A 20135-nucleotide genomic window follows, 5' to 3' on the forward strand; every position below is an offset into this window, starting at 1 on the left:
TTTTAACAAGAGAATGGTCTGAGCTGTGTGAGGGATGGGTGAGTTCTGGAAGTAAGTGGAGAACTGGAAGATGGCTAGTATACGTGACTAGGTGAAAAATGGTGTTTTTTAAGGCAAAATTTGCCCACGAAGTTCTTTATGATGCTTATTTATAATTGTATATGAGTTTTTGAGAATCACTTTGTCCTAATAGATGCCGTCTGTCTGAGATACTTTAATAAGCCACCATGCCTGACCCAAAAATTCTCCTTTAAGACCTGGTTGCTTGGCTCTCTTTATAAAGGAACTTGTTTCTTCCAGGGCTGCTAATTGTCTGGCAGAGCATCTTATGCTAAGAAACTAATTTGTCATTCAGGGTGTTAAATACTTGTATATAAAATCTACATATTTTGGAATAATTTTTGTGCTGTAACTCAAGGAAGACACCATATTCCTAGTAGGATCTGATATAAAGAAACTATAAAGGACATTATATATAAGGTCATTCACTTGCAGAGGGAAAATAATGTCATGTATAGAACACAATATTCCTGATTGGATCATTCTAGGAAACCCAATTAATAGTAGAAGTTTTTAAATCATAGATAAAGGAGCATATTTATTTTAACTATTTACATATAAATTATAGTTGTATTTAATAAGCCACATACTCTGAGTTATTCTGATATAAGAAATTCTGTTAGGGCTTCCCTGGTGGCGCAGTGGTTAGGAATCCGCCTGCCAATGCAGGGGACACAGGTTCGAGCCCTGGTCCGGGAAGATCCCACATGCCGTGGAGCAACTAAACCCGTGCGCCACAACTACTGACCCTGCTCTCTAGAGCCCGCAAGCCACAGCTACTGAGCCCGCGTGCCTAGATCCCGTGCTCTGCAACAAGGGAAGCCACCCAATGAGAAGCCTGTGCACCACAACGAAGAGTAGCCCCTACTCACTGCAACTGCAGAAAAGCCCGCGGGCAGCAACAAAAGACCCAATGCAGCCAAAAATTAAATAAATAAATAAATAATAAAAAAGAAATTTTATTAGTATAGAAAAATTGGGATGTCTTCTGTGAAGAGTCCTGTTTTAATGTTAACCATCTTTCTTAAGTTATTCTCCCTTGTCAAAACTAGCACGTAGGGGCTTCCCTGGTGGCGCAGTGGTTGAGAGTCCGCCTGCCGATGCAGGGGACACGGGTTCGTGCCCCGGTCCGGGAAGATCCCACGTGCCGCAGAGCGGCTGGGCCCGTGAGCCATGGCCGCTGAGCCTGCGCGTCCGGAGCCTGTGCTCCGCAACGGGAGAGGCCACAACAGTGAGAGGCCCGCGTACCGCAAAAAAAAAAAAACTAGCACGTAAATGCTATTGTTTCCATTTTTTCTCATTACTTCTAGTTATAACATTTTTTCTTACAGTTTTTCATAATTATTAAATTTCCAGTTTTAAAATATTTACTTTTAAGTGGCATGTTTATTTGTGCCATTATTATGTTACACCATCTGCCCCTGGCTATATAATGTTAATAATAATTAAAGAAGTATTTTTCTCCATTATCTCTTTTTTTTATTTTTAATTTTTATTGGAGTATAGTTGCTTAACAACGTTGTGTTAGTTTCTTGCTGTACAGCAAAGTGAATCAGTCGTATGTATACATATATCCCCTCTTTTTTGGTTTTCCTTCCCATTTAGGTCACTACAGAGCACTGAGTAAAGTTCCCTGTGCTATACAGTATGTTCTCATTAGTTATCTATTTTATACATAGTATCAATAGTGTATATATGTCAATCCCAATCTCCCAATTCATCCCACTCCCCCATCATCTCTTACTCTTTTCATTAGAATTTGTTGACCACCTCTTTGTAAACATTTATTCACCTGAGTAGTTATTAGTTATTATTAGCAAGAATATTATGACTTTTAATGCAGAGATCTCAGAACACTTCTCTTCGTATTTGTCTTTATTGCAATTTTGCATATTCTTTTGGGGTGTTTAGATTATAGCTGCTTCTTACATTTCTTTAGATTGTTTTCTGAAGCAGAATACTAGAAGAGAAGTCCTGGCAGTTATCCAGTAGTTGATGTTTCAGTGGAAAGATAGAAGGAGCACAGCAGTTTGCAACAAGTTTGGCAAATATTATCATGTAAATGTATTGATGTTCTAAGGATTTTAGTGGCTTGGGTAGTTAACGTTGGTCTAATAGATTAAATTGTTGAATCCTCACTTATTTAAAGTAAACCTTATCTTTTGAAACCTTTAGCAATTTTTTCATTTCTAATACAAATAAGCTTTTCCCCCACTTGCTGGTTGTTACAGAATGGATTCTGAGATTACTTAAATAATTTGTAGACAAATTTTAATTTATTTTAATTATTGTTGTCTCACCTGCATAATCACACTGAATTAATTACTCTCTAGCGTCAGAAACCTAAGAAAAGGAAAAGTTAGCTAGCTGTAAGTCATAGTAGATGAGAGAGAGAAATGGCCTTATATGCTCTTTCCCCTAATGCTCTTACATCTGAATGCTCCTTCCTGAGGCAGCCGGCAAAGAATTAGCTATTAATAAGCTGTTGTGGATCAAGGCTTCATTGGTGCTGAATATTAATTTTTGTTCTTCTTGTGGAGAAAGTTAAGAGGTACTGAATTAGATCTAAAGACATCATCTGGTCAAGCAAACATGTACTGCCTTAGGTCTACACTCTGAACAAGGTTTAGCCCTTGCTAGCGATGCTAGCTTTTAACTGGAGCCCCTCCTTCAGGGGACTAATTTTTCTTTGGTTCAACTTCACTATCTTTCTTAGGGGAAAATAAGCTTTCAAAATAAAGTAGAAACTGAACTGATCTTCACTAGTCAACACATCAAATTAGCTGATACCCTTTATTCCCTTGGTAAAACAGTGGTTGCTGGCCACATTATTGACATGCTGACATTTGACAGCTAGTATGTTTGCAAGTTGAATTTTTTGCTTACCAAAGAGTTACTTGTATTTGATTCCAATCTGTTTATGTCAATGGTATGAGTAGGAAAAGAGGATTGTTTCTATAAAACTAAGTTACATGCCTTAGACTCAATGAAGATGGTGATTTAATTATTGCTTAATTTAGTAGCAGGTAAAAAAAAACACAAAAACTGTAAGACATTAGAAAATCTTGAAAAACACTAAACTTGCTTTGTAAATGTTTATAATTTTTTTTATTTCACTTCAAAGAAACAAACTAGAAGTTGTAGGTTAGGTGATCCCTTATAGGTATGCATTATGCAAGAAAGAAAAAAATTTCAGTCAGTGAACCTCGGTACTCAAGGGAAAGGTCTTGGATCTACGTCAAGATTGACAGACAATTATACATTTTAGACCTTAAGTTAAAAGGTAGTGCTTAAAATGTTTATATACAACACAAGTCCTTTTTTATTCTTTACATTAACTGACTTTGATTAACTGATCACTACTCTCCTGATCACAGTAGGGAAGAAATTTTACTGTACTATAAATCAGAACATTTCTCTGGCTGGATTTTGACTGATCTCTTTTAAATGATCTCTTGTCCAGTACACATACCAAGTGAATGTTCATATGACCTTGGTGTCTTTTCTTCAAGGCAGGGAATAATATATCTTGTAGCAGGAAGTCCCCAATGGACATACTGTCACTATCTTCTACCTCTTTTCATCCCAATTATGATTAGTCACTATAAGAACTTAAAGTTTTCTTTACTCCAGGTATGACCAAAGACAGCTCTTGAATGAGTGAAATATCCTTCAGTTTCTTACTCACTATGAATTTCTGGAGGCTACTTCCACATCCTCAAAAAACATAGTGTGAAATTACCTTTTCCTAGCTTTTTGCTCTCACTTTTCTGCCATGTTTTCATGAAGATGAAGCATTGTCATTTAGCAAGACTCAGTTTAATAGATTCATAAATGTTAAATTCATAGAAATAAAGACTTCTCAAAACTCAATAAAGGGGGCTTCCCTGGTGGCACAGTGGTTGAGAGTCCACCTGCCGATGCAGGGGACATGGGTTCGTGCCCCGGTCCCGGAAGATCCCACATGCCGCGGAGCGGCTGGGCCCGTGAGCCATGGCCGCTGAGCCTGCGCATCCAGAGCCTGTGCTCCGCAACGGGAGGGGCCAGAACAGTGAGATGCCCGCGTACCGCAAAAAAAAAAAAAAAAAACTCAATAAAGGGAAAATGAACAACCCAATTTTTAAAAGGGTAAAAGATTTGAACAAAGATTTGACTAAAAAAGACACACGGGTGACAAATAAGTTCAGTGTCAACAATCATTAGAAAAATACAACTAAAACCATAGTGAGATACCTCTATACATCTATTAAAATGTCTAAAATTTAAAATATTGATCCTGCCAACCTTTGGCAAGGATGCAGAAGAACTAGAACTCTCATATATTGCTGGTAGGAATGTAAAATGGTACACCCACTTTGGAAAACAGTATCTCTGTTCCTTAAAATGTTAAACACAAACCCATTATATACTCCAGCCATTCTAGTCCTAGGTGTTTACTGAAGATAAATGAAAGCATATACGTTTATTGTACATGAATATTTATAGCAGCTCTTTGTCATAGCCCAAAACTGGAAACAATCCAAATGTCTATCAACAGGTGAATTGAATGAACAAATTATGGTATATCTATACAATGGAATATTCTACAATTAAAAGGAAGGTACTATTAATACATACAGTATGTATTGTTGGATGAATCTCATAGTAATTGCACTGAGTGAAAGATGAATAGATGAATCTCAGAGTAATTACACTGAGTGAAAGAAGCCACACACACAAAAAAAGTACATAATCTAATTGCATTTACATAAAATTCATAAAAATGCAAGCTAATCTATAGTGACAGAAAGCAGGACATAGAGAAGGGTGTTGGAGGGCCAAAAGGAAAGAAGTACATTGAGAAAATTTCCTTGGGTGATGAATGATATGTTCAGTGTTTGGATTGTGTTCATGGTTTCATGGGTATACACATATGTTAAAACTTAACAAATTCTGTGTATTGTATGTCATTATACATCAATAAAAGTGAAAAATTCAAACAAGGCTTAGTGTTCATCTATTTCAGGTCATTTACAGATAAGAAAACAGATTTTAATTAAGTCATTGAGAAAGCCAAAGACTAATTTTGGTAATGTGGATTTTTGGCATTGTGTTTTAAGTGACATAGAATATTAAGAAACAGAATATGCTACGTAATTTGTGAGTGGGTAAACCCAGGAGTTTTTTACAGACTTTTCCCTTATAGGAATATGCAGTAGGTTAAATGCAGAGGGTAGAAGCAAAATTGAGATGAACAGTCAAATGTTTAAAATAAAAGGAGAGGACAGATGCATTCCTTACTTTTTAAAATAGATTTCTCACATTTTATTTATTTATTTATACCTTGACTTGCTCTACAGAATTTGAGGTCACTTACAATGACAACACATAGACTAGCAGACTAGCACCAGGGATATACAAATCAAAGTAGAAAGTAAAAAATCAAACATAGCCCTTATAATTCCTCAGTCCTGTAGCACCCACTTTCCAAAGTCCTTCACGAACCTCCTGTGGAACTAGGATTTTCAAGATAGAAGGAACCGTGGGACAGAGTTTTTAGTAGATTCCACAAATTAGTGAGGTTTCTTCCTTGGTGAAATAAGGTTAAAAATAAAATTTACTGTATCCCCCTCTTGGAAATTCATAATGCAGTATAATATACACATTTTATTTTTTAAAATTTATTTATTTATTTATTTTTGGCTGCATTGGGTCTTCGTTGCTGCACGCGAGCTTTCTCTAGTTGCAGCGAGCGGGGACTACTCTTCGTTGCATAGCATGGGCTTCTTATTGTGGTGGCTTCTCTTGTTGCGCAGCATGGGCTCTAGACGCACGGACTTCAGTAGTTGTGGCTCACGGGCTCTAGAGCACAGGCTCAGTAGTTATGGCACACGGGCTTAGTTGCTCCACGGCGCGTAGGATCTTCCCAGACCAGGGCTCAAGCCCATGTCCCCTGCATTGGCAGGTGGATTCTTAACCACTGCGCCACCAGGGAAGCCCAATATATGCATTTTAAAAACTTATTTAGCCAATATTTCTCAAACTCCATTGACTTTGGAACACCTCTAGCGATTATTTCTTACAACCAGCTCTGAGAACTAGCATTCTGCAGAACATGTTTTGTGAAATATTCTTCATTTAGTCAGTGGAGGAAATAAGAAAAGAAAAGGTTAAATGTTCCCTAGTTAATGGCAGAGTTGGAACTCAAACCTGGAACTTTTTGTATTTTGTCTTGTTATCTCTTTACCATACCATTTATCATTGTTACTCAGTTTCAGTCCGGTTCAGTTTATCAAGTAAAGTCAAGAAATGTTTCATTTAAAGAAATGCCTTAAAGAATTTTGCATTCTTTTACCTGACTCCTTCTGATACTGCCATTTTTGCTTTCTTTTCTCTATATTTATTGATCACCTACAATGTACAGTTCTGTAGATGGTTCTTATTTTAATCGAGTGAAAATATTTACACCCTGATTGTTATGTGAGTACTAGAGTACCTTTAAAAAACATGTATTTTAAGATACTATGTAAATGAACGTGTTTTTACTACAGTGCCTTATAGAGTGCTTTACACTTTACAGATATTTTATTATCAAACGTAGCATCCTCAGATCATGATTGTTGGCTGAAAAATATGAACATATGATGTATTTTTTTCCTTTTAAAGAGAACAAACTTCTTTTGTGCCCTTGTATATCAGATAATTTAACATAATAGATATGTTCTCTCATTCTACAGAGGAAAAGGAATCTCAGAGGTACTGAGTACATGACTTGAGACCAACTGCCAGAGCCTGAACTTGAACTTTGGCTTTTGACTTTTAAATCCCGTACTCTGTCTACCCTGCTGTAATTCCTTAAAACATAATCACCAAAAGTGTAATGAGAATGGTTTTGCTCTTTTATAATCCCTTTAGAGTAACCATGGGTTCAAAGTAATGTAAACAAGCAAAAATTAGAAGTAGGGAACCCCAGTTGTCTTATTAAAATATTTGACCATTCAGTGTGTTTATTCATTCATTTTAAAAATACTCAGTTGGCCTAGTCTTTTATGTCCATGAATGCTTAAATAGGAAATGAAAATTTAGTGAACTTTTAAATTGTTTCATAAAACAAATATACTTTTTAAAATAATGGATTTGTTTTAAAGGTCAGTTATGTTGAAATACCAATAAATACCTCAAGAAAAATTCCATGCTAGGGTTACTTCTTGACTAGTAGCGAACATGAATACATGCAAATATATGTATGTATTATATACTTTGTGTATTCGTTGTCAATGTTAGACTACACTCCTAAAGCTATCTTTTTTTTGAAGCACATGCAAAATCATATCTCTGTTGTTTTCCTTTGGTTTGAGTTATTTTATATAATATCTATGGAGAAGTAAAAGTGAAAGGTGTTATTATTCAAAGCTACACAAATCTTCCCAAGGTATTGCAAACACTCTTTATTAAATGTGCCCCTTTCTTTTGTTTTACATTAGATGCATGTCTTTTTTGGCTTTAGTTTTTTTTTAATTAATAGACTATTTTTTTAGAGCAGTTTTATGTTTGCAGGAAAATGAGTGAAAAGTACAGAGGATTTCCATGTATCTTCTTACCCACCTGTCCCCAGTTTCCCGTGTTATTAATCTCTTGCATTAATGTGGTACATTTGTTACAATTGATAAGCCAATATTAATACATTATTAACACCAACTAAAGTCTGTAGTTACATTAGGGTTCACTCTTTGTGTTGTACATTCTGTGGGTTTTGACAAATGTATAATGACATGTATCCATCATTACAATATCATACTGTTCAACTGCTCTAAAATCCCCTGTGCTCCACCTATGTATCCGTTCTTCCCTCCCCCCAAATCCCTGACAACCACTGATTTTTTACTGTCTCCACAGTATTGTTTTCCAGAATATCAGATAGTTGGAATCATACAGTATGTAACTTTTTCAGAGTAGTTTCTTTTATTTAGTAAAATGCATTTAAGACCCTTCTGTGTCTTTTCATGACTTAATAGCTCATTTCTTTTTATTGCTAATTAATATTCCATTGTCTGGATGTACCATAGTTTATTCATTCATTCAGTTATTGAAGGACATCTTGGTTGCTCCCAACTCTTGGCATTTTTGAATAAAGCTGCTATAAACATCCATGTGATGGTTTTGGGGTGGACATAAATTTTCAGCTCCTTCCGGTAAATATCTAAGAGCATGATTGCTGGATCATATGGCCAGAGTATGTTTAGAATTGTAAAAAACTGCCAACTGCCAAACTGTCTTCCAAGGTGGCTGTACCATTTTGCATTCCCATCAGCAGTGAATGAGAGTTCCTGTTGCTTCATATCTTCACCAGCATCTGGTGTTGCCAGTGTTGGATTTTAGTCATTCTGATAGGTATGTAGTGTGTCTTTTTTTTATATATGATGTCCTGTTTTTTGTACATACTTTATTTTTATTGAAGTATAGTTGATTTATATACAATGTCGTTTTAGTTCCATGTGTACAGCACAGTGATTCAGTTATATACACACTATTTTTCAGATTCTTTTTCCTTATAGGTTATTACATGTACATACTTTTATTATTTATTTTATTTTATTTATTTATTTATTTTATTTTTGGCCGCTCTGCAGCAGCATGCGGGATCTTAGTTCCCCAACCAGGGATCGAACCCACGCCCCCTGCATTGGAAGGGTGGGGTCTTAACCACTGGACTGCCAGGGAAGTCCCAAGTGTGTCTTATTTTAATTTGCATTTTTCTGATGTCATACAGTGTGAAGCATCTTTTCATACACTTACTTGCCATCTGCCTATCTTCTTTCGTGAAACGTCTGTTCAGGTCTTTGGCCCATTTTTAAATTGTATTTTGTTTTCTTAGTGCTGAATTTTAAGAGTTCTTTGTATTTGTTGGGGGGGCGATTAGAATCCCTTAATGGATGTGTCTTTGCAATTATCTTATCCCAGTCTATGGCTTGTCTTCTCATTCTCTTGGTAATATCTTTCACAGAACAGAGGCCTCTAATTTTAATCAAGTCCACCTTTTTAATTATTTCTTTCATGGATCATGCCTTTGGTGTTCTATCTAAAAAGTCATCACTATACCCAGGTCATCTAAATTTTCTCCTGGTATCTTGTAGGAGTTTTAGTTTTGAATTTACATTTAGGTCTGTGATCCATTTTGAGTCAATTTTTCTGAAAGGTGTTGGGTATGTCATATTCTTTTTGCATGTGGATGTCCAGTTGTTCCTTCACCATTTGTTGAAAAGACTTTCCTCCTCCATTGAATTGCATTTGCGCTTCTGTCAAAGATTAGTCAACTGTATTTGTGTGAGTCTGTTTCTGTACTATCATTGATATATTTGTCTGGGTTTTTTTCGCAAACACCACACTGTCTTAATTATTGCAGCTTTTAAGTTAAGTATTGAAATCAGGTGTTGTCAGTCCTCCATCCTTTTTTTTCTCCTCCTTCAATAATGTGTTGACTATTCTGGGTCTTTCCTGTCTCCATATAAACCTTAGAATGAGTTTGCCAATATCCACCAAATAACCTGCTGAGATTTTGACTGGAATTGTGTTGAATCTATAGATCAAGTGGGAAGAACTGACATCTTGACAATAATGAGTCTTCCTATTCATAAATAAGAACTATCTCTTCATTTATTTTTTGAGTACTAATGAAAATGGTATTTCCTTTAATTTCAAAGTTCAATTGTCCATTGCTAGTATATTGGAAACTGGTTGACTTTTGTATATTAACCCTGTGTCCTACAATCTTGCTATAATCACTTATTAGTTCCAGGAGATTTTTTGGTGTTTCTTTGGGATTTTCTACATAGACAGTAGTGTCATCTGCAAACAAAGACAGCTTTATTCTTCCTTCCCAATCTGTATGCTTTTTATTTCCTTTTTTTGTTTATTGCATTAGCTAGGACTTCTAGTACAAGGTTGAGTAGGAGTGTGAGAGGGAACATCTTTACCTTGTTCCTGATCTTAGCAAGAAAACATCTAGTTCGTTTGCATTCTATTTTCTGAAAGAGATTGTAGAGATTTGGAATGATTTCTTTCTTAAATATTTGGTAGAATTCACTAGTAACTCACCTAGACCTGATGCTTTCTATTTTGGAAAGCTATTCATTAGTGATCAATTTCTTTAATAATATAGGCCTATTCATTCCATAAGTGAGTTTTGATAGATTGTGTCTTTCAAGGAATTGGTTCATTTCATCTAGGTTATCAAATTTATGGGCACAGAGTTGTTTAAAATGTTTTTATTATCCTTTTAATGTCATGGGATCAGTAATGATGGCCCCTCTTTCATTTCTGATACTATTTATGTCTTCTCTTCTTTATTCTTAGTTAACCTGGCTAGAAGTTTTACCAATTTGATTGATCATTTCAAAGAACCAGCTTTTGGTTCCAGTGATTTTTCTCTAGTGATTTCTTGTTTTTAATTTCATTGATTTCTGCTCTGATTTTTATCATTTCTTTTCTTCTGTTTACTTGGATTTAATTTGCTGTTCTTTTCCTGGGTATATCTTTTGAGAGTTCAACACATTAGTGAGATAAAACTAAATGCTTCTGAGAGTTATGATAAGATAAGACATAATAGTTTACAGGTGCCATATAAACCTCTGTTTTCTCCAGAAATATTATAGATAAAGCACATTTTGTATTTCATTATAATAAGGTTGCTAATATTAGTATTTTAATATTTGTCATCTATAAAGATCATTTCATATACATTTAAAATTTCTTATTACATAGATCATTTTTGTTAGAATTTAAATATTTTTAGTAGGAGTCAATATATAAGATAAATTTATAGATTAAATAAACTTGTTTTCTTATTCTAAAACAGATTTAAGTCAGCTTCCACGAATAGCACATACAGCAAAAATCTTGAAATAGAAACTCACAATAGTTTCTATATAGTTATAATTGTAATTCTCAAATTTGGCTTTGAATTTTCTGGCAACCACAGTAAAGAGATACGATTAAATTCTTGAAAAATTTCTCAGAAAGAATTTGTTTTTTATTCTAAGCAAAGTGTTCCTTAGTGTTATGTTACAAAAGACATTGTTCATATTGGCCATTATCTAGAGTAAATTCAGTGATGTAACAATGCAATATTTTAATATCAGTTACTGTCATGGATTTTACATGGCAACTTAATGAACGTTAAGGGCATAATATTAAAATATAATTCATTGAGGGCAGTTTTATGAGTGACCAATGTAATAAAGTCTAAGTTTATACCATTCTAGTGTTTTTTTTCTTACACTAAGAATAGAATTTTTAGTATCTAAAGTGGAAATATTTTGCATTCTTTAAATAATATAATAATATCACTTTTTTAAATTGGCTGGATTTAGATAGCAGAGAAGTTGAGGTTACACCTTCTGATTTGGGCCCGGAATGCTAGAAAGTCAGTGTTCTTGGTAGAGAGAAAAATGCATGTATTTGGAAATGAGATAACTAACTAGTAAGGTTGACAACCTGTTGTAGAAATTGAAGATCCTAATCAATTCCTCACCTTGACAGTATACTGTCCCATCTCTGCACAGAAGTGAGGTAGAAGTATAATGATGAATTTTATTCAAGATTTCTAAGTCACTGTGGCATATGAGCAAATGCTCCAGAATAAATATTTTCAGCCAGCTGTGCTATAGAACACCTTAAATATTTTCATGGAACATCCAGTTTTAGTGCAACATAATTTTTCACATTAGCAAACCCATATAAACCCACTGGCATGAAATGCAGCAAAAAATACACCTAAATAACTAAAAATATATTAACATGCTATTGTGTTATATTATGAAAGGCAATTGAGTTTTAGAGAATTCCAGTCATCTTGTGGGGCACAAGCCATAAAATAATGAACAAATAGCTTAGTATAATCTAGACTTTATACTCTAGTGACATACAGACCACAGACTATTATATACAGCCTACAGAGGCCACTCACCTGGAGGAAGAATTATCCAAAACAGCCTTGAATGATGATAGGAACTGCACATTTAAAAAAGAAAGTAAAAACAAGAAAAGGCTAGAGTATAAAGGATCTTCAACTTAAGATTAGGTTATATCCTAAAAGTATAGTTCTAAGTTCATTTTAGCTTAAGGATATACTTTCCTATAGACATTAACATGGCAGATAGGTCCCTGTCCTACAAACCCTATTTAATTCATAATCTGGAATGTTTCAAATGTTGTGTTGCAGCAAAGAAGGGTTTACCATCCCCTCTCTCTCCTGTAAGAAGTACTGGTAGAAGAATATTGGGATTCTTAGTAGTGAAAGGAAGTAATAACTGTCTAATCCCTTCTTGTCTTTACTTTTACTGCTGACTAGGGAATAGAATTGGGGCTTGGAGAAGAAGGAAGGCCAAGAAATACCACTCTAGTCTTTGTCATCACCTCAGTCTATGACTGAGGCTGTAGCTAGCAGTGAATAGGGAGTCCCAGGATGGTGGTGCCTGTAGCTAGGATAAACAGAGGAATGGTAAAAGAGAAGGAAAAAAATCCCCCACAGTTGTAGGAAGGAAAAAGGAATTCCTTTCATGTCCTGTATGGGTCATCAATAAATCTTCCTACGTAATGGGTTCTCAAAAGGCAAGAAATGCATACTACTTACACATCCGGAATGACTTGAGGGTTTTTAGAAGTGTCCCTTCTTTTGTTCTTTTTAAACCCAGTAGACTATTGGCTGTCACCAGTCAAAAAATGCCATACCCACAGACATATATATAACACTTTACACTTTATTTCAAATTAACAAAATTATAAACAGTTACAGGTAAATGACAATTCAGTAATTTAGTTGGATAATATATATAAAATGCATATATATGTGGTTAATTTGATGTGAATGTTGACACAGTGCACTGAGAAATGAAAAATATCACGCTGATTGTCCACTGATAACTCTGAAATTGGGAGAAAAACACTAGAATTTTTTTTTTTAATCAGATTCTTCTCTTAGCTCTTCTAAAGAGATTTTTAGGAAATTCATAGCTCTCAGTTTATATTCACTAGATATAATTTGTATTCCATATATAGTCCTTTATTTTTCTGTAATATTCCCTCTCGATAATTTATTCTTGATATTTATTGAAGCTACCAAAAATCTGTTTATTATCTTGACCTTGTTATTTTGTTTTATAATTTTAATTTGTCTATTTTCCCTGTAACTCTTGTTATCCAATTTTTGTCCTCTGAATCCATATTGTAGAAGAATAATCAATCTTTGGGACAGAAGTTGTTTCTCTTAGTATTTTCCCTTATTTCAAGAAAGTGAAAAAGGACCGACCTATAGATATTATGTCTCTGGACAAAGTAACCTTTTACCACATATATGTAAATTATGTGTATTACCAAAAAAAACCCAAATATATACTAATTGACACATATACTTTCTTCCATAAAGCATATACAAAGGAAGCAATAAGTTGTTCTTGAGGAAAATGTAATTTTCCCTACTCTTTATCTGTGGTGTACATTGGAGTCTGACCTGGATTTGAATCTCAACTCTCTACTACTTCCACTCTGGTAACCTTGAATAAATTTATGTTTCTTTGTGTCTGTTTCTTCGTCTTTAAAACGGGACTAATAATTCCTAGCTCATAGTGTTATCTGGAGAATTAAATGAGATAGTCTAAGTTTGTAGTTTTTAAACACTGTTCTCTGGTACCCTAGAGCTCAATAGAGACATTTAATGGGTCACTTGTATCTTTATGTTTAGGGTTCTGCAGAAGATTTGGTTTGAGAAAGAGGGTCCTAAGGTTCTCTGTTTAAAAACATTTGAGGGCTTCCCTGGTGGCACGGTGGTTGAGAGTCTGCCTGCCGATGCAGGGGACACAGGTTCGTGCCCCGGTCCGGGAAGATCCCACATGCCGTGGAGCGACTAGGCCGGTGAGCCATGGCCGCTGAGCCTGCGCGTCCGGAGCCTGTGTTCCACAACAGGAGAGGCCACAAAAGTGAGAGGCCCGCGTACCGCAAAAAAAAAAAAAAATGTTTGAAAGCCATAGCTGTAAGTAAAGTGCCTTGCATATAATAGATACTGAACAGATACTAGTTCTTTCATGCAGGTTAGAAAATCTCCACTCCTTTCTCTCCCACATGAGGCTCCCTTCCAATCAGTATATTGAAATGCTATGTTGTTTTTCCTTAACTCCTTTATTGAGATATAATTCACATACCATACAATTCACCTATTTAAAGTGTACAGTGGTTTTTAGTATATTCACAGAGTTATGCAACCATAATCACAATGCAATTTTAAACATTATCATCACCTTCAAAAGAAACTCTACCCATTAGCAGTCGAATTAACTTGTTTTTGAATTCTTTCCATTGTTAATTAGAAGTTAAACTAGGGGTAAGTTAACACATCAAGAAGAGCAAAATGAATCTAATGTCTGTACCTCCATAAGTCAGTGAACCATGTTTTCTTCATTGATTTATGTTAGGTACAGACATTAGATTCCATTATGGCATTTAGCCTACTTAATTTTATGTATTAAGTCACTAAAGACTTGATTCTTTACATTTTTCACTTCTAGAAGTTCATTTATCTACTTTTATAACTTTTAAAGATGACTACTTGATCTGTATATGTCCTGCTCTTAGCTTAGACATTCAACAAATATTTTATCAAGTACTTGTTATGAGCCAGGTGCTGTGTTAGGCTCCTAGGGTTAAACAATTAATTAGACACACTTTAAGGAGTTCACAGTTTTAGAAGGGTAACAGGTAAACCAAAGACAGTAATGTGGTGTGATTATTATTATGGAGAAGTGTACAAAGTGCTGTCAGTACACACTTAAGGGATTAATAAATTCTCCCAGTGAAGAAGATTGGGGGAGAGGCAGGAACGGGAAAGAGCAGAGACTGAAGAGTTACAGAGACGCTGCAAAGAGGCTGGACCTTGAAAAATGAGTAGAATTCACTGGGGAGGTGATGGAGGAGAAATACATTCTAAAAAAGCCAAGAGTATATAACCCAAGCCTAATCCTTGAGGATTAAAAGCATACATTACGTTTAATGAAAGTCAGTGAGTTAATTGATGTGACTAGAGGGAACTGAACCTAGTGAATAGTGATAAAACAGAAAAGTTGGCTGGAGCAGATTGTGAGGGCCCGAAAGTCAGCCTAACACCTTATTTTATCACTTTCCCCCTTCCATTCCTAGCTTTACTCTACAGATAATTAGCCTTTCCCAATCTAATATTTATGTTAACATAGTTCCTACTACTATTATCCTAGTTCCCCAGGAGTTATCTTTGACTTTTTTCACTAGCTTCCTTCCCATATACATTCTCATGTTAATTATTAAGTATCTGTCTCTTCCTTTCCATTCACACAGTCACCACCATTTTCTCTTTCCTAGGATCTCCTTTCTATTTTGTTCATTTTTGATATTACATTTTTCCATTCCTAGGACTTTACCTCTCATCTACTTTGTTATTCAAAGTAGCTTTATACAGTAGTTAAAATGGTTCCTGTATCAGGGAATCTGAAGAATATGAAGAGCCATTTATAAAAAGGAAAACTCTGACAGAGTTTATTAACTCTTACCTAGACTTCACTAATAAGGAAGTTCTCCATGTACTGGTTATATTGAGTGAAAACAAGGGACAGAAGAGTATAGTATATTACCTTTTGTGGCAGAAAGCAGAGGGATCTTAGGGTATAGATACTATTTGCATAGAGAAAGTGAAAAACTATAGGAGAAATAAAGAATATCCAAAGAAGCAGGTGGAAATTGGGTGGAAAAGGACAGGAGTGAAGACAAGTCTCAATGTATTTACCTTTTCATGTTGTTTGGATTTTCAAATGGAATATTTCATCTGTTTAAAGCTCTGGCCTTGTATGCCACTGCAGGGGAGTGGGATTGAGGGACTCTGGTTGATTGCCTGTTGCCTCATATATGAAATCACTCCTGAGTCTGCCACTCAGATCTGTCCACTCTGATTATGCCTTGGTATGATCCCTTTAACTGAAATGAACTCTGTCTATCCATGTCCCCAAATCACTTTCAAAACAATTCAAAACTCATCGCTTCCTTCTCCACAATTGGTTAATTATTTCATTCTATCATCTGAACTTAATATATTTATTTATATTCTATATTTACATTTTGGTTCTTTGTTGGTATCTCATAAGTATTCTCATTTATTTCATGAATGGTTTCTACTTAGATTGGTAATACCTTCAGTAGTAAAACATGTTCTTTTCTCTCTTGTCTTATTTGAAGCATAATTTAATAGATACTCGGTAATTTTTATTTACCTCGGATTATCCTAACATGTTAATTTCATTTGGATAATTTTAATCAACGAATTTTAAATTAGAAAAGCTGCCATACAGAAAAACTAAGTTTGACTACTTTTCCATTATCTAAACTTCAAAGTATTAAGTAGGAAAATATTTTATTTAAAAACCATTGAAAATAATTAGGGTAACTTTCCAGTTAAGATGAAAATATCTGAATTTACTCACTAAAAAAGTAAACATAACACGACCACTTGACATTAATTTGCATGGAATACAGTGTTATTTGTATGCTAGTTACTAATTAATACAATAATTGAGATTTGTGTGATTTTTTTTGTCTTTGCTAATATATGACATGCAGAGTTAATTCTGAATTTATAAGTAAAATATGATAAATATAATAGTCAATCTATCATTTTTTTATATTAACAATGTCAAAAGTAAGAAACTTTAAATTCTACTAGGAGATGAACATTTGTTTTTCAAATTGATCATAGAAACTTGTAAGCTGAGAGTCCTTTAGTATGTTTTTATTACTTGATGTATTCTAATCAGACACTTATTTTGAAACAGGCAAGAAAATTGGATGTATATTTTGAATATGAAGAAAAAATAATGAGCAAAACTACTCTGGATAAATCGCTTCTAGATATAATATCAGACCCTGATGGTATGTACCATGAATTTGAGGTTAATGTAAGTTTTACTTCTGATGAATCCAGCATTTTCAATTTGAGTAAAATCTGAATAGAATCATTGTTTTTCTCACAAGCTTTGCTATTAATGAAATAATTAAATGAGCTATTTCCTGTTGAGAAATTTGTAGCATAGCAGTTACTAAGGTAGAAAAATGATTTACATTTTATTTTATTGAACTTTTCTTTGATGGTATGTAAGTGCTTTTTTGGGGGGAAGGAGGTATTTAAGCACTTTTTATATTCATTTGTTTAAAGTGATACATTTAAAGCTCAATTTCTGCTGGCTCCAGGAAGATTTGAAGGTAAAGTATTCAAAGCCAGCATCTCTAAGTGATGCAGTTTCTAATTACTTTGGTTTCACCCTAAAGAGTTTCCTAAAACGATGTATCTAAAACTGAGTTTTGTTTTAAATATTTACGGAATTCACTTTTTTTAAAACACCTTTATTGGAGTATAATTGCTTTACAATGGTGTGTTAGTTTCTGCTTTATAACAAAATGAATCAGCTATACATATACATATATCCCCGTATCTCCTCCCCCTTGCGTCTCCCTCCCACCCTCCCTATCCCACCCCTCTAGGTGGTCACAAGCACCCAGCTGATCTCCCTGTGCTATGCGGCTGCTTCCCAATAACTATCTACTTTACATTGGTTAGTATACATAAGTCCATGCCACTCTCTCACTTTCTCCCAGCTTACCCTTCCCCCACCCCGTGTCCTCAAGTCCATTCTCTACGTCTGCGTCTTTATTCCTGTCCTGCCTCTAGGTTCTTCAGAACCTTTTTTTTTTTTAGATTCCATATATATGTGTTAGCATACAGTATTTATTTTTCTCTTTCTAACTTACTTCACTCTGTATGACAGTCTCTAGGTCCCTCCACCTCACTACAGATAACTCAGTTTCATTTCTTTTTATGGCTAATATTCCGTTGTGTATATGTGCCACATCTTCTTTATCCATTCATCTGTTTATGGACACTTAGGTTGCTTCCACATCCTGGCTATTGTAAATAGAGCTGCAATGAACATGGTGGTACATGACTTTTTTTTTTTTTTCATATATGGCCTTTATTATGTTGAGGTAGTTTCCCTCTATGCCCACTTTCTGGAGAGTTTTTATCATAAATGGGTGTTGAATTTTGTCAAAAGCTTTTTCTGCATCTATTGAGATGATCATATGGTTTTTCATCCTCAATTTGTTAATATGGTGTATCACATTGATGATTTGCATATATTGAAGAATCTTTGCATCCCTGGGATAAATCCCACTTGATCATGTTGTATGATCCTTTTAATGTGTTGTTGGATTCTGTTTGCTAGTATTTGGTTGAGGATTTTTGCATCTGTATTCATCAGTGATATTGGTCTGTAATTTTCTTTTTTTGTAGTATCTTTGTCTGGTTTTGGTATTAGGGTGATGGTGGCCTTGTAGAATGAGTTTGGGAGTATTCCTTCCTCTGCAATTTTTTGGAAGAGTTTGAGAAGGATGGGTGTTAGCTCTTCTCTAAATGTTTGATAGAATTCACCTGTGAAGCCATCTGGTCCTGGGCTTTTGTTTCTTGGATGATTTCTTGCATCTTCTCGATCTTTGCCTCCATTCTTTTTCTGAGGTCCTGGATCATCTTCACTGTCATTATTCTGAATTCTTTTCCTGGAAGATTGCCTATCTCCATTTCATTTAGTTGTTTTTCTGGTGTTTTATCTTGTTCCTTCATCTGGTACATAGCCCTCTGCCTTTTCATCTTGCCTATCTTTCTGTGAATGTGGTTTTTGTTCCACAGGCTGCAAAATTGTAGTTCTTCTTGCTTCTGCTGTCTGCCCTCTGGTGGATGAGGATATATAAGAGGCTTGTCCATGACTCTTTTTGAATTATGGTTTTCCCAGGGTATGTGTCCAGTAGTGGGATTGCTGGGTCGTATAGTAGTTCTGTTTTTAGTTTTTTAAGGAACCACCATACTGTTCTCCATAGTGGCTGTATCAATTTACATTCCCACCAACAGTGCAAGAGGGTTCCCTTTTTTCCACACCCTCTCCAGCATTTATTGTTTGTAGATTTTTTGATGATGGCCATTCTGACTGGTGTGAGGTGATACCTCATTGTAGTTTTGACTTTCATTTCTCTAATGATTAGTAATGTTAAGCAGCCTTTCATGTGTTTGTTGGCTATCTGTATACCTTCTTTGGAGAAATGTCTATATAGGTCTTCTGCCCATTTTTGGATTGGGTTGTTTGTGTTTTTGATACTGACCTGCTTGTAAATTTTGGAGATTAATCGTTTGTCAGTTGCTTCAATTGCAAATATTTTCTCCCATTCTGAGGGTTGTCTTTTGGTCTTGTTTATGGTTTCCTTTGCTGTGCAAAAGGTTTTAAGGTTCATTAGGTCCCATTTGGGTTTTTTTTGTTTTCATTTCCATTCCTCTAGGAGGTGGGTCAAAAAAGATCTTGCTGTGATTTATCTAATAGAGCGTTCTGCCTATGTTTTTTTCTCTAGGAGTTTTATAGTACCTGGTCTTACATTTAGGGTTTTAATCCATTTTAAGTTTATTTTTGTGTATGGTGTTAGGGAGTGTTCTAATTTCATTTTTTTACATGTAGCTGTCCAGGTTTCCCAGCACCACTTATTGAAGACGCTGTCTTTTCTCCATTGTATATTCTTGCCTCCTTTATCAAAAATAAGGTGACCAGGGCTTCCCTGGTGGCACAGTGGTTGAGAGTCTGCCTGCCGATGCAGGGGACACGGGTTCGTGCCCCGGTCCGGGAAGATCCCACATGCCGCGGAGCGGCTAGGCCCATGAGCCATGGCCGCTGAGCCTGTGCATCTGGAGCCTGTGCTCCGCAACGGGAGAGGCCACAACAGTGAGATGCCCGCGTACCACAAAAAAAAAAAAGAAACAAAGAAGGTGACCATAGGAGCGTGGGTTTATCTCTGTGCTTTCTATCCTGTTCCGCTGATCTATATTTCTCTTTTTGTGCCAGTACCATATTGTCTTGATTACTGTACCTTTGTATTGTAGTCTGAAGTCTGGGAGCCTGATTACTCCAGCTCTGTTTTTCTTTCTCAAGGTTGCTTTGGCTATTCAGGGTCTTTTGTGTTTCCAAACAAATTGTGCAACTTTTTGTTGTAGT

At 35.4% G+C, this 20135-nt stretch overlaps 1 protein-coding gene across 12 annotated transcripts in view; it reads left to right on the top strand.

Annotated features, from left to right (window-relative positions):
- Window positions 1-20135, top strand: part of SCFD1 (sec1 family domain containing 1) — a 134825-nt gene that overhangs the window by 63943 nt on the left and 50747 nt on the right. For all 12 annotated transcript variants that reach the window (XR_016392151.1, XR_016392156.1, XR_016392155.1 and 9 more), the window contains one exon: window positions 16884-16980. Coding sequence is in view for 6 of the 12 variants with exons in the window: in XM_089907543.1 (XP_089763669.1) it covers window positions 16884-16980 (97 nt within the window). In the remaining 6 variants the exon portion in view is untranslated. The remainder of the gene's footprint in view (window positions 1-16883; window positions 16981-20135) is intronic.

Source organism: Delphinapterus leucas, chromosome 2 (genome assembly GCF_059928025.1).
Source record: "Delphinapterus leucas isolate spDelLeu-1000000601 "Yukka" chromosome 2, BTC_Dleu_Yukka2, whole genome shotgun sequence".
NCBI classification, from domain to species: domain Eukaryota; kingdom Metazoa; phylum Chordata; class Mammalia; order Artiodactyla; family Monodontidae; genus Delphinapterus; species Delphinapterus leucas.